Source organism: Pseudopipra pipra, chromosome 16 (assembly GCF_036250125.1).
Source record: "Pseudopipra pipra isolate bDixPip1 chromosome 16, bDixPip1.hap1, whole genome shotgun sequence".
Taxonomy (NCBI): domain Eukaryota; kingdom Metazoa; phylum Chordata; class Aves; order Passeriformes; family Pipridae; genus Pseudopipra; species Pseudopipra pipra.
In genome coordinates this window covers 10,863,660-10,885,908 of record NC_087564.1, presented here as the reverse complement: position 1 = coordinate 10,885,908, position 22,249 = coordinate 10,863,660, and the positions used below count along the sequence as shown (strand labels likewise).

Sequence of the window (22,249 nt, the reverse complement as noted above, 5' to 3'; positions counted from 1 at the left end):
AAGCCACCTAGTAAAGCAACTTCATAATAGTTTTCTTTTCTGAAATGCTAATGAGAGATAAGAGAAGACTCACCCATGTTTGCTATGTCAATTGCTTGAAAAAAAATCCATCTATTGCACTTGGTGATTTGGTGCTGGTAGAATATTGCAGCTATTTTTATTGAAAACTCAGGGTTTAACTAAGACAATGCTTTTAGTTCCTGACTTACAATACTGATTATAAATTCTGGTCAACTTGAATTTTCTTTCTACCTCTATTCCCGTGGAATTCACAGTGATGCCACTCTGCCTTTCCCTCTTAAATCCATTGGGTTTACATTCTGGTAATTTTCCACTTTTCTCCTTCTCCCGGCCCTCAGCCCTCTGCCTCACAGCTCTCTTCCTCTTTGCAATTTCTGATTTATTTCTGGCATCTGTTCAATTTCAGAAAAAAAATAATTCTAGCCTATTAGTCTTGAAAGGAAATATAAATTCCATTTTTATCAACATTTGTCAATTAAAATCTGATATTGCAAAGCCTGTTTATAAATAACTTCACTATTCCAAATTTATGTTGATAATGCTTTATACCATTCCTTCCATATATATAACACTTTAATGTGGCAGATGAGGAGAGATGTTTCTGTGAGGCTATATAAATTTACAAGTACAGAAATAAAATCCATTGACTGCACTCCAGCGTCACACTCACTGTGTGTACGCTCACACTTACACACATGTTCATATAAGTTGCTTTGAAAGGTGAACTAGTATATAATTATCTGATAAGATATAAAACCGAAGCCTGAAATCTGGGCTGATCTCTTGAGTTTTGGTTTGGGGCCAGATTCTGGAAAATGATTTGAGTTCCGATTCCGGCAAAATCCCCTGAATATGTTTTTCTGGCAATATTTTTGAGAACAGCTGATCTTTTCACATTTTTTCCATTTGGGTTAGAAATCTTAAGAGAGTAACCAAGATGCCACTGAAATACTGCTGTTTGCTGCTCACTGAAAGGAAAATGCAGCCCATATACATGGAGCCATATTTTTGGCATTTTTCTCTGGTGTATTTCAAAGCTCTAGATGATAGATAATGACATTAAGGAGAGTGAGTTGAAGTTAATTGCAAAGCATTGCTTATTAGGTTTGAAAGAGATATAATCACAGGGCATTCTAATTCCTTAAGACACTGATTAATATAACAGCTACAGAGAAAAAACTGGCAGGGAATACGTTTCTAGGGAGTTTGCAGGATTGCTGGTTTATGCATTTTCTTTTACAGCCTACACAGTTGGAGATAATTCAGAATCTCACTGTTTAAGAGTAAGCCAAGTATCTAAAATCTTGTGACCATATTTAGGGATGGATGAAATGTTTTGGTTAAAATAGCTCACACTCCCCTACACATGCCCGTGTTTCTGTCCGGCCTTCAGATCGGTGAAAGGAAGAAACAGGAGACCTCAGACATTTCCTTTGCCTTTCTTGTAATCCACCAGCTGGGTGCTAATGATCTCACGCTGCTTATTCCAGTACCCAAACATCTGCCTTCCCTCTGGACTTGGTTGAATCACCCAGTGCTTTTACCAGTTGCTGTGTTCATCCACAGCTCTGTTTTGGTTTAATCATCCCATTAGTTGAAGCTGAAGAAACACTTTGTGGCATGTGGCACTGGTTTGTTCTGCATCTCATCCAGCATGGTGATGGGCTATGCCAAGTGGGGTTGTCTCCTTGCAAGGGTGGAAGAATGTGGGGGAAATTCAGAAGTTATGGGAATGATAGCATTATTTGGTGCTTACACCTTTTTTCTTGCTGTTCCACCGATGCTGACCTTTCCCAGTTACTGTCATTCCCTGTCCACTCGGCATGTTTGTCTGGATAAAGGCTGTCTGCATCTCTGGTGGGAATGTGCAAAATACAGAGAGGGCTAGAGCAGTGTAAAAATAACATTTATTAGCAGACAGATTGCAGGCTAAAGAAGGATGTTTGGGGGAACTGCAAGAGAGGCAGTCCCAGCTACATCTGTAATAATGAAATTCTTACAGTAGTCTCAGACAATCTGCTCCCAGTATGTACCAGGACACAAAGCATCACCCACGGCTGTGCCAGGAGCCTGAACTCCACACAGCTCCTGACAGTCAGGAATTCTGCACAGCCCATGCAGTTAGACAGTTTCTCCAGCTCTAATTGGCATCTAGAGGATGCTCGAAAAACCCCCTAAAGTGGGCAAAACGGAGCAGGCTTCAGCTACAGGAGGTGGATTCTGAAAGCCAACAGTGGCAGAATGGGGAGATTGTTTTTGAAGAACGAGATGTCTCATTCCTGACCCCGTCACCTTCCGTGCGAGCCGGGGGAGAGCACTGATGCCAGTCCAATAGGCATGCTCAGCAGATGTCCAAGGCTCTGGTTTGTATCCAGTGATACTAAAGGTTGTTTATAAAGGCAAGACGTTATTGTTTTGAGTGTTTGGCACTGCCTCTCATCTTTTAAAAAGTTGAGAGGAACAAATCTGATGAGGTTTCCAGCTATTTTGTCTCGGTTACAAGAGCAGGCTGCAGAAATCAGTGTGTCTTCTCTGACAGGGATCCTGCACTTGTTTTACTCTTCGTAGCCCTGCTAGGAGACATCTTTTTACTTGTCCTTGGAAATACAATCTGAAAGGGTTCTCTTGAATCACTGTGTTCAGCCATCTGATACTGTAGAAAACCAAGTCATCTGATCCCTCATATAGCCTAAATGAAGATGTTTTTGTTTTCTCTAGTTTATTGGGCTGCAGTTGTTGGAAAGCTGCTCCACAACACTACTGTTCCCATGGCAAGAGAGCATCTCACTTCCAGACTAAATGTTTATATGTGTTGATTTTTCATGGCTTCATTGTCCCTTAGTTAAAGTAACTCTTTCAACTCTGTTGTTCACCCTTACCTTTGCCTCATCTCTATGTACTTATAAATTAAAATGATATCTGTTCTTTACTTACTTTACTGCTGTAAATGATTCCTACTCTTTTCTTCTTTTATAAAGATAGGCTCTCCATTGCCCTTATTGCCCCAGAATACTTTTTTTCTGTATAATTTTCGAATCAAGTGCATCTTGTTTCTTTGTTTCTCGGTTGATTAGAATTGTGCACAGCATTGAAGTGAGATAATTTACAGAAGTGCTTTTTACAATGGCATTAACACTTCCTTGCTCACTTGATAGTGACCCAGTTTATACTGATAAAGGGTGGGTTTGCCTTTTTCCCAGCCAGGGGTATGCCAGTGGCTTACGGTTATCCACTGGTTTAATTAATTCAGATTAAAGTAGAAATTGTTGCTGTAACTTCAACATGCATGGCCTTTCATGTTAGATAGATTACTGAATTTCAATCCAACTTTATTACTTCAATCATCAAAAGCATCCTCTGTGCAATCCCTCCGAACACAGAATCTCCACTTCTTAGGACTGGGCCTTGAAATATTCTTAATAAAATTACCTCTGGGCTTCTTCTTCCAGTTCCAATATCAGCTGTTGTTAATCTACCTTAAATCATTGCCTTAAACACGTAATGGTTCTTCTTCCTAATCAACTTTCCCATTTTAGCCAGCAGTTTACCTCACAGCACTGAACCTGCTTGCTTGAAGAATCGATTGATTTATCTTGTCTAGAATATCAGTTATCAAATAAAGGCAGAAAGCAGATATTGCAGTGTGTCTCATTTTTCAATTACCTCTCTGACTTTCATTATTCTTGACTCAAAAATTTGTTTTCAAGCCTTGCATTACTGAGTTTGGACTAATGGTGAATCTATAGCTGCCCAGGTTACCTTGGGATGACATCAATCCATAGACATCAAAGATGATAAACAAAGTGACTTTTAGTTCAGTCTTTTCTGAGTTGATTATTAAAATGTCAGACATCCATGATGCAGCCCTGATTTCACATCAGGAAAAATATACCCTTCTGAGCCTTTCACGATAAGAATTTCAGATTGTGGGATGTCTGACAAATTTAGTTTTCAACTGCAAGAAAATGAACAACTTGACTGTCTATCTCTCAAAATGCTGTTGAAATAGACAGTATATTTACAAATTTCCATTTGTAATTAAAACAAATGAAACTGAAAGACATTTATGCTTTTCCTTTTTTTTTTTCTCCCAGCAGGTCACTGAGTCACTACTTCTCTTAAAATCTCTTCCAAAACTTTCCTCGTTATTTCCTCATAGTTTTGCATGCTGTGAAATAATTACCATATAAAATGTTCCAGCATGTAAATGAGTTCACCATATAAAATATATATGGTATTACATTAAGAATTCATAGTGGGATTTTCACAGTAGCCAAAAGAACTCAATTTTTAAGGGAATTTTTTGGGCACTATTTCAAAGAGAAAGTGACATTAAATCTAAATATTCTGAATATTGTAATTGTTATCACTGTTCACTGATAGTCCTTTCTAGAGCATCTTCACAGGGGTAAATAGTTTGCCAGAAAAAAGATCTGCATGTTCTGGACACAGATTCTGCTCAAAGGAGACAGCAGCAGTCTTTTGCTGAGCTTTTCAAAGTTGTGCTTATTAACTGAGTCTATTTTGGCATCGTATTTTTCCTGAACAGGACTGTTCTGAAATTATCAGTTCTTCTGAAAACCCATAAATGTGGATTTTTGGCTTTTAGTTTTGAAAATCCTGGCTATAAGTTTTATATAGTGGTTCTGTCTGTTGAGAGAACACTTAGCCTGAGATCTCATCTGGATTTAGAAGGCAGAGTACAAAGACATTTTGTCTTTTGCTTGTCAGTTTATTATCTTTCATGTTCCAATTTTTGTACAGTTGAAAATCGCTTTTCCTTTCTTTGCAAGTTAAGAAATAAATCCTGCTTAAGAGTGCAGCCGTTCTGCCTTTCCTTGAATTACTAAGAACATTAATAAAATTCAATGAAATACACAGTGCTCATATTAATGAGAGTTCAGAGGCTTCTAAAATATTTGGAGCAATAATATTTCATGGATTATTTTGGAGTACTCCTTGTAGAGGTCAACTGTGATATGATCACTGAAACCTGTGGCTATACTGGAGCCTTAGGAAACCTGTGTAAAAATAAACCACATGGCTTTGATAGACCAAAGCAGCCAGCAGGAAATAAGGGCAGAACTATACACCCACTGCTGAACACCAATGGCATGAGAGAGGCCATTAAAACAAATAATATAAATGAGCCTGAGCTGGCTATAAGACCTGCAAGGTGATTAATGCCTGTGGTGACAAGTTGGAGGCATAGGAGGAGATTAAAGATTAAGTTAAAGGTAAGAGTGCTAACAGGCCTTTTCCTGCCCAGTGCTTCTAATTGCTCTTCCTTCCTGCAAATCCAGTGGCCAGCACTGCCTGCACAGCACCACATTCCTCCAGGAGGCTTGTCAGGCTGGTAGATAAATGAAATAATTTTTTTAGAGCACTTTGTTCTGTCTTTTCTTTCTTTCTTTTTTTTTTTTTTTTTTGTTATTTTGCTCTTTTCGCCTTTATTTCCTTTTTTCCTTTATTCTTTTTAGCCTGTTCTGTTGTCCCTTGTAGGAAAAAACTGAGAAGTCATGTGGGAGCTGTCCCTGTTGGTTTTAGGCAGTATCCTGTGTCGGGGTGGTAAGTATAGGTTGGTCCAAACCAGCCTCCAGCTGCCCACCCAGGCTGGTGTAGTTGGCAGAGGAGAGGCCACCAGGAAGCACAGGAAAGGACTGCAAATTTCTCTCACTTGGCTTTCCAAAACAATTGTTCAAAGAGCAAGAAAAACCTCGAGTATCAGAAAGCCCAGTCTCCTGAACCACCGAGGCTCAGTTGTAGTGTATCTGCTGCCTTATTTGCAGAAGGTTTTAACACTTGACCTGAAAAGTCAACAAAAGAATCACCGTCTCCCATCTTAATAAATTAAGTTCTATCTTCTCTAATCACTTCCCACAAACACACAAAGTCATCTGTTTCCTTTTGGCTTAGATCTTGTATAATGTTTGGAGGAAGAAGGTCTACTTTTGTCAGCACCCCTGTTAAATTTATTTGCTTTTCTAGTTCAAGGAAAAAGCCTGTAACTCTGAAAGTCATCCAGTGCTTTTATTTATTTATTTTGCTAGATTTGATTGATACATCTTTGTTCTGAGCTCATACAAAATTGACCACAAATACAGTAAAAGTGCTTCTTGTTAAAACACTTCCAGAACATCCAGGTGTTCCTCTCCCGCGCTTGTCTCTCGTGGGAAGAAACTTGACCTTAGATGAAGGTACATTGAATTCAGAAGTGCTCCATCAGAAATCTTTCTGGCTGATAAGTCCAGAGCTTGAAAAATATTCAAACTACTTTGCTGCATGTAATTCTGCTGCTTGAGTTACAAGCAAGGGTTCTCAAGCCAAGATGGAAATAGGGCAGCTGGTTTGACTTCCTTTTGTGTCTGAGAAACCTTTACCTGGCTCAGAGGGCACAGAGAGTCACTTGGAGAAGCAGAAATGTCACCCTAAGATATCATCAGTGCTGAATAGATGCTTCTTAACACTGATCCATAATTGTTCATTGGTTCTTTCTGGCATAATTAAGAAAACATGCTGTAGAAAATGAGGTTGGTGATCATTCTTCTGAAGAATTTGTGTAAATATCTGTAGATATACTTGTGTCTATGAATGTATATATACATATATATTTATTTATTTCATGTTGCATAGGCCACCAAGATTTATTGTCCTTGGTAGTAAATATTGACCTTGGATTTATCTCAGTCAATGTTTACTTCTTAAGCCAATAAATCTTGAGGTTCACCTTAACAGAAGTCAATATCTGCTTAGTGTTCAGCTCCATCATTAATATAAATATTTTAGTGACCTTTGCATGTATTGGTCTATTTTAAAGTCAACTTAGTGTTACAAATCCTATGGCACATGAGCAGTTTATTTTTCAGGTGTTTATTCATTTAAGATTTTTTTTAATAACCTCTGATATTACAGCTGAGGTGGTGCAGAAAGCATGTGGTGTGTTTTCTGAGGAGAATCTCAGGAATGTGAGTGCAAGCTGCTGTGTCCAGTGGAGAGGGAAGTGGCCCAGAGCACCCGTGTGTATTTGTGTGGTTCATCACGTATTTACCTACTACTGGGGTAGAAGCATTGCTTTGATTGCTGCCTCTTCTCTGGGCTTTTTTCTTTGTATGAGCAAATCTTTCTGAGATCAGGTGTTTGCTTTTCTGTATCTGTCACTGAGTTTAGGGTTAACAGGGACCTTTAGACCACCTAGTCTGACCTTTTTATCTCCTGCCATCTTTATCTCCTCCATTTAAGAAACACTTTTTGCTGCCTTCTGCCTCCCTTCTCTTTTGACCCTCACCAAGTGAAATTTCTCTGCAGTGTCCTTATTAAAGTTTTTCTTTCTAATTGCAATCTGGTTTGGTGTGAAACCATCTCAGTCTAGATTGAAACTGAAGTGTCCCAAAGGAGCATTGCTTTGTGAATCAGTCTGGGCTGTCACCCACTAACAGGCACAGACAGTGCCCTTTCCTACCCTTGTACTTAGGCATGAGCATTGCATCTGAATGTTATCTTGAGCCATTCAGCCATGGGTGGGGTCTCTCCTGATGTCCTCCCATAAAAAAGTGAGATGCAAAGTGGAGTCTAAATGCTTATGACCTCTTCTCACCTCCTCTGGCCACAGGAACAGAGAAGAAGCCTGTGATGTGGGTCCACGAGTTGTGAAACCCTCCCTTTTAAATAAAGGAGTCTGAGGGCTTCAGGACAGTCACTTAATTCAGGCACTGGTCTCAAAATTTTCCTTGTTATTATTATTATTACTGCACCACAAAGCACATATCCAATACACCTGATTACAAACCACTTCACCAGCACAGATAAGAGACATGTTCTTCATCCCAGAATGTTCTCACTCCAAATCCCTGATGCTACCACCCCCTTTTCATTAAATTACTCCTTTTATTCCAACTTAGAGTGCTGACTGTTCACATGGATAAAAGCTTGCAGGGTTAAACCCTTTGTGAGCCTATAGAAAATGTTCTGTGCATGTGGAGAGGTTTCTATTATCCTTTATAAAGGTGCTGCTGCAGTAAATGGTTTAAAAACATTGTGCTATGGAGGCTTCTGATCCCTGTCACATGAAATAGCATAAATGTCAGACCAGGGATTTATACGAATATTCCTTGAAGAGAAGCAAAGACAAGGAATTAGTTGTTCTCTTGTCCTATTTATTCCCTTTAATTGGATTTATTTCTAAGTGGGCTTTGGTATAGAAATTTCTGCTTAATTTCTTTATTGTGTTTTGGAATTTCATATCAATACAGATAAAGCCTGCTTGCCCTACATTAAAAAATGTATTTAAACCAGCGGAGATGTGTTCCTTAAACAGCAAAATCTTCTATTTTTTCAAAACTATTTTTTAAACCTAACCTAAATCAGTTCTCACCTTACAGAGTAAGGTGCTGGTGTTGGAGCAGTTCACATCAGCGAACGCAGCCAGGATTCAAGATCCAGAGCAATTATAGCTGCTGATACATCAAGTCTTTGAGGGAAGGAACTGTGAAGCATTTCTTTTCCCAGAGGGATGTGTGTGCTACAGGCCATATCGTAGCTGGTTCATGTGAGAGACCTGATAGAGCAAGTACAGCACTTGGCTGGTTTTTGGTGCATGCCTCCAAGTCAGACTGAGGAGCAGCTTACTGTTGTCAACCTTTGATTCATGGAGTTGTGTAAATGGGCAAAAAATTCCTTTCTGTCATGCCAGAGGCCAAATTAAACAGAAATCTGTAAACTGGGAGGGTAATTTAGTTGGGAGGAAGCAACATGAGTCGTGTGATAATGTACTCCTGCAAGTTTTTTTGCAATTTGTTTCGGGGCTGAGTTTGTCCTTGTTTATTTAATGCCATAAAATATAATTCTTTCTGCTGAGAAATTGCTTAAAAATTATACCAGCGTGAAAGCAAACACAGAGTTAGCAGAGCCAAGCAAAGGTGTTTGAAGGTTTGGACTAAAAGTGACCACAAATGTCGGCCTTAATACTGATCCACCAGCCTGCCTGGAGAATTCTTCATGTTCCCTTTCAACCAGGCATTTAAAAAATGTACTGCAGATATGCAGGAAGGCATATACAACACTGCTTTTCCCCCTCTCCCATCCCAGCTATGCTAATGAAAGCCCAGCATAGCTGAGATTTCCAGATCTGCTATCGCTGTGGAGAGATAAAAGTAGCCCCGTGCACTGTTACATTGCAGAATTTAACTCTGGGCACTCGTGATTTTTGTGATGTTTGCAGCAGAATGCGGAAGAAGGAGGTTAGTGCAGTGTTTGCTGGGCAGGTTTTAGAAACACAGTGAACTGCTGGGGAATGAGTGCTGGGAGGTTGGAATGAGCAGGTGTTGCTGCCAGGGATATTGCTGGGTCTCTTCAAGATGTCTTTGATGTGCATTGTAATGGTTAGTGAAGGCTCAGAAAGCAAATTAATACGAAAGATGGAAGGAAGTAATGTAATGGTGTCTGAATTTATTTCCATGGGCATGAAGGAAGTGCGCCCTTAGGTCTGTGTTTGTGCATCTATAGATTTATGCTTTTCATGCTTAAAAAGCTCCCTTTCCTTGGAGCCCTGCAAATGCAGACCACTTAAGAAAACATGCATGTATCGTCTGATCTAATCAATCTCTATTTTCTCCTTCTTTGAATTAGTGGAGCTGTAAAAAATGAAGCCGCTGAATTGCGATAGTTCACTAAAAAAACTCCTACCAAAGAAGTATTTATTGTCTGGGAAAATTTTATCTCTAGTTCATTTTATTGTAGAAGATTCTATCTCGGAAATGGTGTGAATCACAGATGAAGGGGAGTAATGATGAACTTAAGGAAAACATAAGGAAAATGCGTGGGTGTATGAGTTTGCACATGTCTGTAAGCTATAACAGATATGCAAATAGAAAAGCAAGGGCTTGTGGACATGTGGTTTTGTGTCAGATGTGAATTTTATTCATCAGCTCCTTAACACTAGATTTACACACTTTTAAAAACCCATTCTAGAGAACTTCTATCAGCTATTTTATAATGATTTCATTTACCGATCCAATTACAAACCAAATTGAATCCTATCCGCTAACGCAGGTTAAAGTGCTTTTATTGTGCACAGCTGTTTGGTATCTCCAGGTGTGGGAGCTCACAACAAGGGTGGAAATTAATTAAGCAAGATGTGGGAGATGGCTGCAGCCGTGTGTTATGAGCTTGTCAGCCAGAGGAGACACGTGTCAAACACTGCTTGATTGGTTGCAGCACACGCTGAGTGACTTGGAGCTACAACTCTGCAGAGCCTTGGCTTCGGTCTCTCTTCGCTCCCCAGCTTTCCCAGGAGCACTTTATATCGACACATATATTATCAGAATTACCCCAGGAGTTTCCTGATATACTAAACTACCTTACATGAACAAAACCCCCTCTGACTGCATTTACTGAGCAGCATGTCGCTCTTTAGCATCGTGTTATTCTTTAGTGTCTTTAGCATTCTTGGAGTATTCTGATTTTTATGTTAATGGCAAGGGCCACCAGGCACAAAGGGTAAAGATTTTAGCCTAATAACTAATAGTTCTGATATAGTTGCCAGGCAGAGGTGCTGTCTTGTAGCACTCAAACCTTTCTCCTAGGTGCACAAGCTATAGCCATAAAAACAGTGCGTAGGAGCAGTAAGTATATGATTCGAAGGAACAATTATAATTATCAAATACAGTTTAATTTTCCTATATTTATAGAAAGCTGTTGGAAGTGATTCCTTCACAGAGTGCAAAAAAAAAAATTGGAAAAAAAAAAGAAAATAGATTAATATGTTCATGTCCAAGTTCCACAACCACAACAGTTTGTGTGTAGACATGCTCTGAATAGGAAAATCGAGTGAATTAGTAGAATAAAACTTTCTCTTGTCAGAAATTTGCTAATCACAGAGATGCAAGAAAACAAACACATATAATTTAATTTTCATGAAAGAATGTCCTCTATCTCAATCTGAAAAGCAAAACAGAAAATGCTATTATTGTTGAGGGGGAGGTATTCCTCTTCACTGCATAATGTGAAATGTAAGGTAATGTGTATAGTATGGTTCTGTTCATATTTACTTAGGTACATGTGAAATACAATTTATTATAGTTTATTTTTGAAAATAATCTCCTGTGTTCCTATATAAGAATATCCCTAGGGATATATGTTCCTTTTCCCTATGTTGAGGGACATCTCCATCATTTACTCCAAGAGATTGCATAATTGTGCATTTCCAATCGCAGCCCTCTGGGACCTCTTTAAATCTCAGCTTATACTGCTGTAATTTCAGATAACTTCAGCTGTAGTAACTATGGAATTGGGACACAGTGATCAGAGATCTGTATCAGTGCCATTTGCCCAGGGCTTCTTCAGCTTTATTACCTGATTCCTGAAGTAAGGATGAGTGCATAGTGCCTCTCCAGCTTCATTGGGATAGTCCAGAAGAGGGAGCTTGAAAGTAAAGAGTGAAAGTATTTAAAAGTACCAGGAGGGATAAACTGTTCAAATATGACTTTGTTGTGGTCACCCTTTATCACTGGTGGAATTTGCTTCATATTAATAACAACAGAGGCTTGTTTTGGGGATGATAATTATTCTTGTGATGTTGTGTTTTGGTCCCAGGAGAAGAAATTTTCTTTCAGTTACTAAGTTAAAATGCTTATTCTTTCAACTATTAAGTTAAAATGCTTATTTTTTCAGTGTGATGTCCTCCATTGCTTTTCCAGAATTTTGAGAAAATGACAAGTAATTAATTGTGGGGAAAATGTAAATCATATACTCATGTGGGACATAAAGGGTCATCCTTCTCTTCAGTCAGCTCAGATACACCAACCTCATTTTAGTGACACCAGAGCTGAATTTGGCCCACTTTGTCTGAAGAGCATGGTTGGTCATTGTGCTAAGCCTTCCCTTGGGTCACTTCTACGATGCCAGTGCATAAAAATAACACCTTTGGCTTCATTACAGTGCCCTTTCATGCTTCAAATAATGATGTATTTGGAGCATTCTCTAAATCAGTGTTTTAGTAAAGTATTCTTGCAGCAATGCTGTGTTCTTACAGCATATAATCTCTGTAAATGTCTCTGCATTAGACTCTGGTACCTGCTGGCCAAGGAGAGAGTTCCTAATCACTATATGGTACCTACTAAACCAGAAAGAATCCTGTACAGTCTAGTATGTGTGTTTCTCTATATCTGTATGCATATATTTGTACATTGTAAGCAAGTAGAAAATGTATTTTATTGATCCAAGTTTCTCTGGGAGTTTTTTTTTTGCTTGTTTGCTTTTCTTTTGGCATTTAAATTCCTCTCTTGTCTTGAATCTTAGTTCCAAGATGAAAATCTTGAGAATGCTCACACAGAGGAAAAAAGAAAAGAAATATGAATAAGTTCAACTGAAATAGCGTTTTCAACAATGCCTTATTTTGATTTTAACTTATTATTAAGAAATGTAACTTTGAAGTAATTTCACAGTGAAAAGTAGATCCTCTGAAGATATCACAGTAGGACAATTGGACAGTTTTAAAACTTTTAAAACATTTTAAATTGGACATGACATCAGCCATTTTCCACAGGAATATCCAGTTTTTTGAGCAAATTGCTTTTTTTCCCCCTAAAATCATGCTACCCAATTTCTAATCAAGGCCTCCTGGTATGCACAGGCTCTGCTGATGAGCAGTGCTGTTAGTGATGGGAAGCTGGGATACAGCCTCTTTGCAATTATTCATGCAGGAGGGCAGATATTCCTCCATCAGTACACAGAGAGCATATTTTCCGTGCATTATGCATGGGATTTTCTCCAGCTGGCCTCCTGACTCACCCTCCCCTGCCTCCCCCGTGTCTGCGGCTGGGCCCAGGACCACCTCATCCCTCCCACTGGGAGAAGCTCAGTGCCAAGCCCTGGGCTCCCGGCAGGTGGACGGGGCTTCCAGACATCCCTGCTCCGACCTCCCGCTCGAAGCCGGTCTGCGCAGAGTTGGCTGCTCCAACCCAGAGCCTTGCCCAGCTTGGAAACAATCCCCTTCCCTGGGCCCCTCTTCCAGTGTTTGACCACCCTCGTAGCAAATTTTTTTTTCTTTATATAGGTTGGTAATTTCCTCTGTTCCAATTTGTGCCTCTTCTCTTAACAGCAATAGGATCTCCCTGACTGTGTTTTCAGAAGACACCTTTCCCACCTTCTTTGCATCTGCTGTGTGCTCCAGGCCCTGAGCTGCTTTGAGCACTCACTGTTTGTCAGTGTGTTTCTTGTATGGGGGAGCCCAAAACTGGCCATGGTACTCCAGGCTGTCCCACAAGGCATGAACAGAGGGAAATAACCAATTCCCTCAGCCAGGGCTTGGCAGTGTGACTTCAATGAAGTGATGCTTCTGAGGGGTGGGAGGAAAAGAGGCCAAAGTGTGGGATCGGACCTTGTCATTCTTGAGCCACAAGGTTTGGCCCCTTTTTGTACCTCTTGTTGCAGTAATCCATGGCAGATAGTTTTCCAGATGGAGATCCCTGCAGAAACTGTCTCTGAAAGCTGTTGTTAACTTGTGAAGGTGATGTGACCCATTGGCACGTAGATGTGTAGAGTCTGTAAAATGAATTGATGCTCTGCTCATGAAGTTGTATGCTGTTCATTGGCTATAATAATTAATTAGCCTATAAAAGGACTTCATAAAACAGTAAAAGTGGAAATATTTCACAGAAATAGATGATGACAGATTTTTATTTCTTTCTGTTTCACGTGTCTGCGAGTTATGTGGACCTGTGACTTAATAAATGTTGTGGAATTAGACATGGACTTTAATGTTACCCTGCCATTCACAGTCTTCTCATGTCCAATTTCAAAGACTTATATAGTCATTATGGTAAAATTAATGCATGTCTTAATTGCAATAATAACTAATTGTCAGCCATTGTAATGAAGTAATTAAATATTCTAAATTGTTAATAGCTTTGTAAGCTGCTATAATTAATTTGTTGCTGTCCTAACAGGAAAAGACATTAAGAGAAGCAGATGGGTAATGTTTTTGTTAAGGCTTCTGTACTGACTCTTTCTTAGGTACATGCCTATGACACCACATATTTGGTTATAGCAATTGTAAGCTTGGGGCTGTAGATTTTAAATACCTCTAAAAGGGAATCTTTTATTTTACCTGGGTGCTTTGCCTTTATTCTCAGTAGTCAGTAAATCATATTAATGGTTCTTGGTGGTTTCAGTAGTGTACATCAGGAGGGACTTGCAGCATTACAAGGAACAAGCAGTATGGATTGAAGCCTTATACTTCCAGAGAGAGCCTTGCTGAGACCCTTGCAATTTATTCTGTGGTAAAGTACCATGTTTATTCCCTCAATAAACAGATGTTTATTGAAGCCAGTTTGGTTTGAATTCTGTGCTCTTTGTCCTTACAGAGCAGGGGAAGCTGTTGTTAGAACAATTGCTAGAAAGTTGTTGTCTTTTCAGGAAATGAATCATAAGAAAATCTTAGACATACACAAGAAGACCCCATACAACACCCCCCCCACACACACACACTTCAGAAATCTTAAAATAGTACCCAGATAGTACCCAGACACAAGAGCTACAGCTAAAGGAGGGGTGGAGTCACTATCAACTCTGTTTACTAAACTTTAAAGGTATGTAAGTAGGAAAGGTTTAAAATGCTTGAATCCTCCTGCTAGGGCAGCCTCACTGCGAGAAAATGTTGCGTGTCTTTTGTTGAATTATGCCAGAACAGCTCCATATCTTTTAAAGCTGTCCTCAACAAACAGGGCTGGCTTTGTTTTGCTGGAGAGATAGCAAAAGAAGAAAAAAACGCTGCATAGCACACACATTGAAGGCTTCCTGAGGCTGCCTGCACAATGAAATTGTTCTGATTGAACTCTTGACAAATTATAACCTGCAGGTATAACGAGGATTTTCCATTTTTGCCTAACACATATACATTTTGTCTCTTCCATTTTTCCTTCCCTGCAATGCATTCAGCACAGCGAGGGCTGGAAAGAAATCTGATTGTGAAACTGATAAATTGTCTTACATAGTTTCCCTATTTTGGCCATTGCCATGGTCTGGTTCTGAAAGTGCTTGGAATTCTCTTTCTCTGGCTTTGTTTTAACAAGCTTCTTCTCAGTTGCCTATTGCCAGTGCTACATTACCCACAGTGCACATCATTTTTTTTCCATCTCCTATTCTACGTCGACTCCAAGCAGCCCCGGTGTAAAAGCAGATGAGATGATTTATTTTTATCACTCACTTTTTCTCGTGAGAAAGAGAAATCCTTGGCCCTGCCCTCTCCACTGGCTTCCTCTTAGCATGGGCATTTGCCTCTTGGCAAATGGGGTCTATAAAATGCTACTGAATTAAATCAACAAAGTGTTTCATCATATTTACTTTGCAGTCACTGCAATTGATTTTTTTTTTCTGGTCTAATTAGCTGCAGTCTCATTGGTTTGAGTGGGGTTTGCCTTCTTGGCATGAGAAGGGAATTACTTCAAACTGACCAGGTGGCCAGGAGTCATCAGAGATGCCAGACAGCAGAGGATCAGCCCCTGTGATTCCAGGCCTGATCACAGTTGTTTGCAATTCCCTGTACACTCATGGAAGACACTCTATGTGTTAAAACTTGCTGCAAGCCTTTGATATCTTTGACCTTTTAAAAAAAGTCTTTTAAATTTTGATATTCTCTAAGAAGACAGCTGGTATTTTTTGATTGAATAGATAGAGATTTCATGTCTAAACGCATTTCTTGGTTTCACTTTGTTGGACTAGTTCACTGCTCTCTGTATGTTCTCTGCTGCTCACAATCTTTTCTTGTGATTTGTTTTTGAATGATACTATTGAAAGGTTACAAGGAATCAAACCTGCAGAAATCCCCCTGGAAAGCGTAAGTGATGTCCCACTAGCATCTCCTTTTGGATCCAAACGTGGATATTCCAGTTCATACAGACCCACCTGCAACTACACTTCCAAGCCAAAAAATTGCCCTTGATACCTTTTGATTGGAACAAATGTCTGACACTGAGTGCCACGAGTAACCAGATATAGATCCTCTGGGAGGAGTTAGGGAAGCTGTGAAAAAATTGCAAAGCCTGTCAAAAGCTTTGGCTCTGGAGAGGGTGAGAAAGAGCCCTCCAAGTGCTGATGCTGAGCCCAGGACACGCTGGGGGCAGAGCAGCTCTCTTGGTCTGTTGCAGCTCTCTTGCAGTCTCATGAAACAACAGCTTAAATACCAGATCTGGTGCCCTATTTTCTTCATCCATCACCTGAATAAGTCATCTGGAAAGAGGGCAAACGATACATTGTCAACAAAATAAAGAAATCCCTCTGAGCAGTTCTCACTTACAGCACAATCATAAAAATCCTGGCAAGAAATCAAACCATTTCCATATCAGTTGAGCACAAAGGGTTGTGAGCATGGTCGGTGTCAACAGTGCAGGGGCAGGAGACAGAGGCTGCTGTGTTCTTGGTGCTGCAGCTCAGACAGAAGATGAAATCATGGTAGTTCAACATTTGAAGACTTAACTACTGATTTTCTGGCTTGCTTTTTATGCCGGAATAAAACCTGCTTGAAAAAATTTGGTTGTCAGGAATGTGTTTGCATGTGTTTGACCGTAATAATTTAACACAACCTTCAAACCCAAGAAATACAACTACCTACCTTTGCAGAGCTGGAGAAGAACCTAATTGCAGTCTGTGCTTGGTGCTGGGATGGCTGCAGCACTGGATTTGTAAGAGCTGTTTTTTGCTGTAATGGCCAGAGAATGATTTTGTATGTCTCATAAACAGGTGTGTGGTACAGGAAAAAACATCAGACCATGTTTTTGGGCTTGGCTGTATTGTTTATGTCTTTAGCAAGTGCCTTAACTTATTCAGGATTTAAAGTTTGCTTTCTCTACATGGTGCAGGCCCAGGACACATGGCTGGAACTGAGTATGGAGCATCAGACCTTTATTGAGGAGGTGGAAAATATGTACAGATTTTGGCTTGAGTCAGGAACAAATTTTTCAAATTTTCAAAGTGTTTTGGTGTATTGATCCTTGTGACATTTTTGTATTTATTTCAGATGCTGAGGATAAAGGCAAAAAGAAAAGTTTCCAAACAGATTCTACACTCAGTCTGAGTTAAATCAAAAGGCAGATTTCATACAGGGACCTTAAGCATTTGGTACTTTAGGAGATGATAGTTTCCAGAAGGGTGGTTTTCTTTGGTGGTATTCTGAATGGCCCAGTTATTGGCTGCTAGACTTGTAGGCTGAGAAACTTTGAGGCTGCCTGCTGATCCGTATCATTGGAGATCTGAGGATGTTTGATGAATCTCCAATTGAGCATCCAAAAGCAGAAACACTACTACTCATTAATCACTGTGAGAGATCTTAGCCTAACTATATCAATTAAGAACAGTAATTCCCTACTAGGAAAAAACATCATGATGTGTTGTCAGTGACAGGTGTGATATTATTGGTCACTTATATCAAAGACATGCCCTTGTTTCACTTTGGAGTTGTAAATGAGCACCACCACAACTTTGGGTAACTTGTGTGTCTGTGTTTTCCTGTGTACCTCAGGACATGTTTGATGACATGTCCTTCAAAGGTCTCTTTAAAAATCCAAGTCTTGGTCTAATAAGGTTAAGACTTCACTGAAATAAAATGAGGACTTCACCCCATCATATGTGGGGTGTTAGAATATTTACACCTATATTCTGCTATACAGAAGAATATTAGTGTAGATGTGCTGTTGCTGCTAATAGACTTTGGGTTCGTTACACTGTCAGCTGAAAGTTTTGGTCTGTGAGTTTTAAAGAGGGTTTTTTTGGATAAAACTAAAAGGTGATGTATAATTGAAATGTGGAACATTTTGGAGAAGGGTGGAGTGGTATACATAATTTATTGGACACTTTACAGTCAATTGTTAAGTCATAAATAAAGTACAGGATTAAAACAAAGATGAAAGGGTGAAACTGGATAGTTATTTTCTCTGTATTTCTATTTAAAAAGATAAGGTTTCCAAGTTTGTTCGAACAGCACATTTTGATTTGGATATTGATATTCATTGTGTTGTACCTATTTTTGGATCTATCACATTGAAGACTTTCTTCTCTGCCACATTTCCTCAGTAAATGTTCTGCAGGCTGCAGGACTGTTCTCAGAGCTTGGTGAGGTGCCCTAGCACAGCCAAAGGGAAGCCACAGGGAGGCAAAGGAGCCTCTGTCATACTGAATTCCCAGCTTCCAGAGCTGCTGGAAAATGACTTGCCTCATGGACATAAAGTCCCTTGGAGCCTGTTCCAGTTCATCACCTACCAGTGTGGTAGTTTCCCCCATCCCACTGGAATCTCAGCTCCCAGTTCTTCTCGGTGGAGGGCTGGCACAGGCACCAGCTCCAGAGATCTGTCTGTACCAGGCAGATGATTTTTACCAACAGAGAAGTCCCTTGAACTGGAGAAATGCTGAACCCATCTAAGATCACAAAAATGAGTTTTAAGTGGATTTAAGAATATGGTCCATAGACTTTTCAAAGTAATTTATTATAAGTCTTTACATCAGTGTGCAAAACAAGGTGAGAAAGAGGTTTCTCCTTGATGCCTTGGAGCGGGCTTTGTATCCGTGGTGGAGGTGTTTCCTGGATGTGAGTAGGAATAGCATGGAGTGGGCCTGATGAAACAACAGGGGTGAAATACATTGTTTTGTTATATTTAGGTCATGGCTGAGCATCCCTTGCAGGTGCTGTGGAGCCACGGGAGCTGCCTGGTCTGAAATCTCCCAGTTCTCCTGATGCAGAGCTGTGATACTGAGCAAAAACATCCAGACTGCTCAAGAGGAAAGACATGAGCAATTTGAACTTAGGAGTGAAACATTTCCTAGAACTGAGCCTGAATAAAGTCTGGAACAGTTGAACAGGAAATAAGCTAATAATGGGATTTTACAGTATGCATTTCCCATATAAGGCATTGAAATGTAGCATAGGTTTCATGGGTTTGTTTGCTGATCTTCTGGCTATTTTGATGAAAATTTTGGGTTTCTCCACTGTTCATGTTCCATCATGGTTGTGAGGACTTTGCTTCATTCCAGGCTGAAGTGTTTCATCTTGCTGCTGTTGTCAGTGGTCCCTGGATGGACCATTCCTAGGCCAGACTAGGGAAGAGACTAGTTAACAATCCCCTCTTGCTGCCTTTTGTTTGTGTTGGGGAGCTATTTCCTTTAGCCCTTGAGGCTGATGCATAGGAAGGGGAAGAGAGGTGGGGAGTGCCCATCTCGATGTGGTTCATGCTTCTGAAAATAAGTTCCCCAAAATCTGATGTGGGGAAAGGAAGCCCTGGCTCCACGAAGCCTGCTGTCTCCCTCAATAAACAAAGGACTGGATTTGGGCAAGTTGCCCGAAGTGTTGGTGCAGGGTGTGTTCCCGTCCCTACTGCTCTGCCTGGCCTTTTAAGGCTATGTGACAGTGTGCTGGAGACATGGCAAGGTGTGTAATTCAGTTGTGATTAATGAGCACAAGGCTCTTCTGCAGCTCCCCTCTTTCTGTAGCATCGCTCAGATTCCCTTCTCACGAGCAACTCGCTGAGATTTTCAGAGTTTGGCCTCTTCTGCACTGTGAGTGCAGTCTTCTGCCAGCTCTTATGCTGCGTTAATTTAGAGCCATCTACCTTTCCAAGTGTGCTCTGTACTGTGGAACAGGTTTTGCTTGTAAATGCGAGGCCAGATGTTCAGAAGAGGAGAGCTCCCATTTGGGCATCTGACAATCACTGCTGGGGCACAGACCCATTGCAGCTGAAATCCCAAATCTCTCTGCTTAGGCAGTGCAATACTCAGGCTGGCTAGTTTGTGCAGTGCTGCAAGAAGTGCCTTTCTGCATATAATTCAGGAGTTCTTTCAAAATAGCACGCACTGAATCATGGTCTCGCTTAGTTTTAAACCACGGCTTGTGCATAACTGGTTATTTTGATTCCTTGCCGAGCAGGGGTTCACTTTCCAGTTACAGCTAAAATTCTCCTTTTCTTTTTCTGCAAAATCTGCTAACGAAGGCTAAATAAACAATGAAAGTACGTCTACTGGCTAGATAAGAAATAAGTCCTATTTATTAATAAATGTTTCTTTTTCTTTTCCAGTGATATATTTGATGCCATGTTCCCTGTCACACACATTGCAGGAGAAACAGTCATACAACAGGGTAATCCTTTCCTCTTTTATGTTTGCTAAGGTTGTATAATTCACATCTCTCCATTTGAGATTTCACCCTCTTTGCTTAATGAAAAGAATAACCATATTCCAAAAGCATCTAAGTGTGCAGCTATGTGATAAGTTCATGGATGCAGTTTTTTTGCTACAGATGGAGAGGTCTCCTACAAAACCACACTAGTAGATCTCCAGGGTTTCAAAGTGCTGCAGTTAAATGTAGATAAACAGCACTCAAATTAAGCTCTTCGTTCCTTAACTGAAGATAGTCAGGAAGTAAACCTCAGCTCAGAATGCATAAGGGTGGCACAGGCTGGCTGAGAGTAATTAGAGATGGAAAATATTTTTATGGTTGTTGGGAATATTCAACACCTCATTGTGCTGTATCAGAGTTATCACACTTGGCAACTTACCTGCATGCCTGCAGCACGCTGTGGAGGACTTCATTACCCTCAGGCTATATTATCTTGGGTGTTTACACTGCATGAAGTGTTGAATCAATCAAAAGAGATAAATTAATGCAATCGAAAGATATTAATAGCAAGAAATCATAACGATACTTTTATTTATGAAGGCAAATAGGCAAGGATGTTTCAGAAAATTAATCTCTCTGTAAGTAATCTGGTGTACAAACCTGTGCAAATATGTACAGGATTAAATACAGGGACAGGAAGTTATTGAATAGCTTGGCAGACCTTCAGGAAACAATCACCTTTTGTATTTTGCTTCCAGGTGATGAAGGAGACAACTTCTATGTGATTGACCAAGGCGAGGTGGACGTAAGTACACCCTTGCAGTATAATATTTATTTTGAAGCTACATAATAAAACTGTGTGCTTTGGCACGCAGCTTGAGCCAGCCATGTGCTGTGGTTCTGACTCTTTTCTTCTTGAACTAGATTTCACAGCATTCATTTCATTACCTTGCTTTTGTTGTGTTAAGTCATTTGTTCATAATTTTAAAATTGGCATGTTTTACATCCTAGCTTATTTGTCCATTCTAAGCAGGAAAATATGGTATCAAAACTAAGCAAATGACATTATCTTCAGAGCCCTAACCACACCTGGAGGTGTGCAGTCTTTGGCAGAGCAGGCCACCGTGCTGGAATGCACCCGAGGGTTTAGATCAACCATAAGGAAAATATTGTCTTTAATCAGTTAGCTTAGCTCATGTGTTGTTTGGAGGTTTTTTTCACAAATTGAGATACAGCCTCAGGCAGTGAGTTTCATCTTAGAAACCTTAATTTGCTTTTAAAATTAGGTCCAAATATACGAACAATGCAGCATATTAATAAAGGAAGGATTATTATAAGTGTAAAGTGATCTGTTAGACCACAAAATGTTTACAGGAGTATGCAGTGGTTTAATCAGCAAGTCTTTGAAAAGAAGCTTCTTTCTGAACCTGCCTTCCAAATCATAAACTATTCACCTCTTATAATTTTTATTCTGTATGAAACTCCCCCTTTTGCAGTTTTGCTACAAGTTCCTACACACATCTTACATATCCACAGTTGTCGGGTAGGACAGGCTTGCTCATTAGCAACTTTGCTCTTCAGATGCCCACATGAGTTTTGTTTGGCATATTTAAAGAAGAAGGTGATTTATTTTAAACCCAGGCAGGAGGCTTGGAGCTATTTTAGTGAAAGTTATTTTTTTTTTGCAGTCTGTTTGTGTGAGGAGACCATCTAATTGGTATTGTTGGGAATTGAGAAACCTCACACGCTGCCTCTGCCTCTGGAAGTTGCTCCTCAGGAAATCCGTCTGACTCACTGTTCCTATCAGATGTACCTCTCAGTAGCAAACATTGCCACATCCACAGGGCCAGAAAATAAAAGGGCAATATTTATAGAACAGTGTTAAAATTTAGTTTTAAAATAATTGGTCAGGGACCGATAGGGAGCCTAATGAGTTCACTGGCTTTGAATCAGACCCGCAAACACTCACAAATGCACATGTTGAAGTTATAGATTAATCCTCTTTAAAAATAATTTGTCCTCACTCAAAACCCTTAGGAAAGCTTTCTTCAGTGTTTGGCTCAGGGCTAGTGAGGGACTGAATGACATCTGAAAACAGTCTGCAAAACCCTTGCAATTAATTGCAAAAGAGAT

At 40.0% G+C, this 22,249-nt stretch overlaps 1 protein-coding gene across 2 annotated transcripts in view; it reads left to right on the top strand.

The window, feature by feature from the left end:
* The window catches only part of PRKAR1B (protein kinase cAMP-dependent type I regulatory subunit beta), a 93,980-nt gene that overhangs the window by 32,576 nt on the left and 39,155 nt on the right, over nucleotides 1-22,249 (top strand). For both annotated transcript variants that reach the window (XM_064673085.1, XM_064673084.1), the window contains exons 5-6: nucleotides 20,076-20,137; nucleotides 20,875-20,921. In XM_064673085.1, coding sequence (XP_064529155.1) covers nucleotides 20,076-20,137; nucleotides 20,875-20,921 — 109 coding nt within the window. The remainder of the gene's footprint in view (nucleotides 1-20,075; nucleotides 20,138-20,874; nucleotides 20,922-22,249) is intronic.